General features: G+C 43.8%; 1 protein-coding gene across 1 annotated transcript; it reads left to right on the forward strand.

Moving 5' to 3' along the window:
* Positions 1-367: 367 nt before the first annotated feature.
* On the forward strand, positions 368-2,325 carry lrrc53 (leucine rich repeat containing 53; the record flags this gene model as incomplete). The annotated part of the gene is made up of 2 exons (XM_079650978.1): positions 368-782; positions 2,113-2,325. The coding sequence occupies exons 1-2, from the start codon at positions 507-509 to the stop codon at positions 2,323-2,325; spliced, it is 489 nt and encodes a 162-aa protein (XP_079507104.1). The 5' UTR covers positions 368-506.
* Positions 2,326-3,181: the final 856 nt, after the last annotated feature.

Here is a 3,181-nt window from a genome sequence, read left to right on the forward strand (position 1 = left end):
GGTCTGAGTCATAACCGTATCTCAGTTCTGGGGGAGCAGTCCTTCAGGAACCTGCCTCTGCTCCACACCTTGCTGCTGGACCACAACCTGCTCACCAGCCAGGCCCTACAGGGGGGGGCTCTGACCAATCTAACCCGACTTGAGGTCCTCGCCCTGGGCCACAACCTCATCCGCATGGTGAGTATCACTTCAGGGAAATAATGAACTGGGAGTATATCAGAAGCTCTGTTCAGCTGGTGATTGTATATGTGATTTTAAGTGTTCAGGTGATCCAGTGGATGAGAAGTTATTATTTTACCAAGGTCAGAATGTGACATTATATGTTGGTGTAAAGCTCCACGCTGGCTGGTTTAGAGGAAGCAGGGCCCTGAGGAGCCTGAAGCTGGAGGGAAACCTGCTCACCAGTTTGGACTCTGGATCATTTCCTCTGAATGACCTCCAATATCTGGAGAGTCTGGATGTGTCAGATAACTTGATACATCATCTGCATCGAGAGAGGTTAGTAAATGTTTCTTTCTGCCGCTTTACATGCTATTGTAGGGCACACTGTATCATATAACACACTATACTGTATTTCCTCTCCTGATCGCAGCTTTGGTGGGTTGGGGAGCCTGCAGATTCTGGATCTGTCCAGAAACCGTCTGAGTTCCGCTCCTGCTGAGGCGTTTTCCTACCTCAGCTGGCTGACCAACCTTGACCTGGACCTGAACACCTGGAACTGCTCCTGTCAGCTGCTGGAGCTGGCTGCCTTCCTGTCCACCTTCATACAACAACCTGACAAGGTGCTTCCTCTTCATCACTTACACATTTATAATGCTGCTTCTCCTGTTATAGCAAATACAACATTAAAATAAATGAAATAAGGAAAATAAATGTTGTTAAAGCAAATATTACTGTATGCCTTTGGTGGAAAAAAACATGCAATTATATTAAAGGTAAGGTAACGTAAAAGTACTTAAATCAGATTCTGATTCTGGAGTATTTCGATTTTGAATCGAGCGATCATTTCCTTGCAGTGGCGAGCCGTGACTTTTACACCTAGGCCCTCTGTAGACATGTGGGTATTATCCGGCTGAACAAAACGTGCATTTATCTAACAGGTTCGTTTCCCACAGACCTTATTTTGAGCTATTTTCCAAAATCCTATGGAGAAATCCCATTGCTTTCTGTCGAGGGAATCCGAGCGCGGCTTACTTCCGGGTCTCGGGCGGAAGTTGTCATAAATTCCGCGAAAATAAAGCCCGCCCATTTAGAGGGAAGATATGATTGGTCAATTGTACTGTACTGTATAGCGGGCCCTCTGTGAATGTAGAGAGGGACCAGCAAGCCCTCCCGTCTTCACAGTAACTCGCAGAGACGGCATTTAACCCTTCACATTCCAACAGAAACTGAACAGGCAGATTTGAAGGATTTATTTCTTTGGAAATGTTATTTTAAATACAATTAAATCAAGTTATTTTGGTAAAACTAATGAAAAATGTAACAACAAAAAAATATTAAAAAAAATTTTTTTTTTTTTTTTTTTTTTTAATGTTTTCAAATATTATTTTTTAGAATATCTTAGGCCCTCACAGAGGGCCTAGAGGGCCCTGACGGCTCGCCACTGTTTCCTTGTAATCAAAGTCAACTTTATGGTCAATTCCTCTATTTGTGTGACACAGACAGGGGGATTGAAATTCAGTTTCTCACCACCCCAGAGAATACAAATATTTAAAAAGAAATAAATACATATGTATATACATACATGCACGCCTTATACCACTTATATATATATATATATATATATACAAATACATAGACACAAATATACATATACACACATTTAGCGGTAGAAATCAAAAATCAATTAAACAGTTAATATACAAAAAATAATGGTCAAGGGTTTGAGTCTAGTTTAGTGGGCTATACTGCTTAACTGATTAATTGAAAAAGATGATATAATATGTTTACAGTACAAATATATACAATATTGCAAAACTTTCAAAAGCAGTGTGGGAGAAAAAGTGTCTGCAGCATACTGGTTCAGTTTATTTCAAGGATCTGTCTTTAAATGATAAGTACAAAACTGGTTGGCTTTACCCTGACATCTCCCCTCCCACCTGCGGCTCTCAGACCCTCTATAATGGCCGTCGGATGGTGTGTGTGAGCGCTGACAACCCGGCAGTGACCACAGTGCTGGAGCTGACTGAAGCCAACTGCGTGCCGTCCAATCAGAACATCACCGTGCAGGTGGAGGCGCGAGGCAGCGTCACACCTCGACTGTATGCCCGAGACCTGGCCATCACTGCAGTCCTCTGCTTCACTGGTACCACTGAGACCACATAAGTAGTATTACTGATCCCCTTTCAATCACATTAGTATGCATAAAAAGGGATAGATGGGCCCTCCCCCAATTATGCTAATGAGCTAAGTCCCGTCTCCCTTTTTTCGAGGTGTGATCACATTTAGTTGTGATATCACACGTAGGTGTGAGAAGATCATTTGATGTGAGGGGTGAGGTGTCATCACACGTAGGTGTGAAATGCCCCCCTGTGTAGCGCTTTTGTTGTGTACTCCTTTGATGTGAGGGTTGAGGTGTTATAACATGCAGGTGTGATATCGCACCGGCATCTTATAAGCCTTTGATGTTAATCTATGTGTTAATTAAGGCAGTCTCTTTGAAGTTGTGTGTGAGACTGTCTCGCACCCCCGTCCCCTCACACCCCATGGCTCTCCCCCCTTTCTCTCCCCTTTTCTGTCACACCCCACTTCCTTTGGCTATGAGGCCAGAAGATAGTGGGGGGTGGAGTTAGGTAAAAAAAAAGAAGAAATCTGTGCAGACTAGATAAAAAGCCAGTCATTTCCACTCATCAAGTCACCTTTCAAAAAAGAAAAATGGCCAAGAGACGCATCGATATGGGTTTAATCAGCGAGACGCCTGTGACAACTTACCGACATCCTTCGGGAGCGCCAGTCAAGAAACGGATGCAGTATCTGTGCCAGGTTCAGACCCTCCGTCTGAGGCTCTTCATGAAAAATGGAGTCTGGATGTGTGAGACTGTCTCCCCCCGTCCCCCTCACACCCCTTCTTCTCCCCCGCTTTCTCTCCCCCTTCCTGTCACCCCCTGATTTTGCTGTTATCCTATGCCAGAAAGACAGGGGGGTGGAGTTAGTTTTAAAAATAAATACGCTCAAACTAAAT

Source organism: Notothenia rossii (genome assembly GCF_949606895.1).
Source record: "Notothenia rossii genome assembly, chromosome: 9".
Taxonomy (NCBI): Eukaryota; Metazoa; Chordata; class Actinopteri; order Perciformes; family Nototheniidae; genus Notothenia; species Notothenia rossii.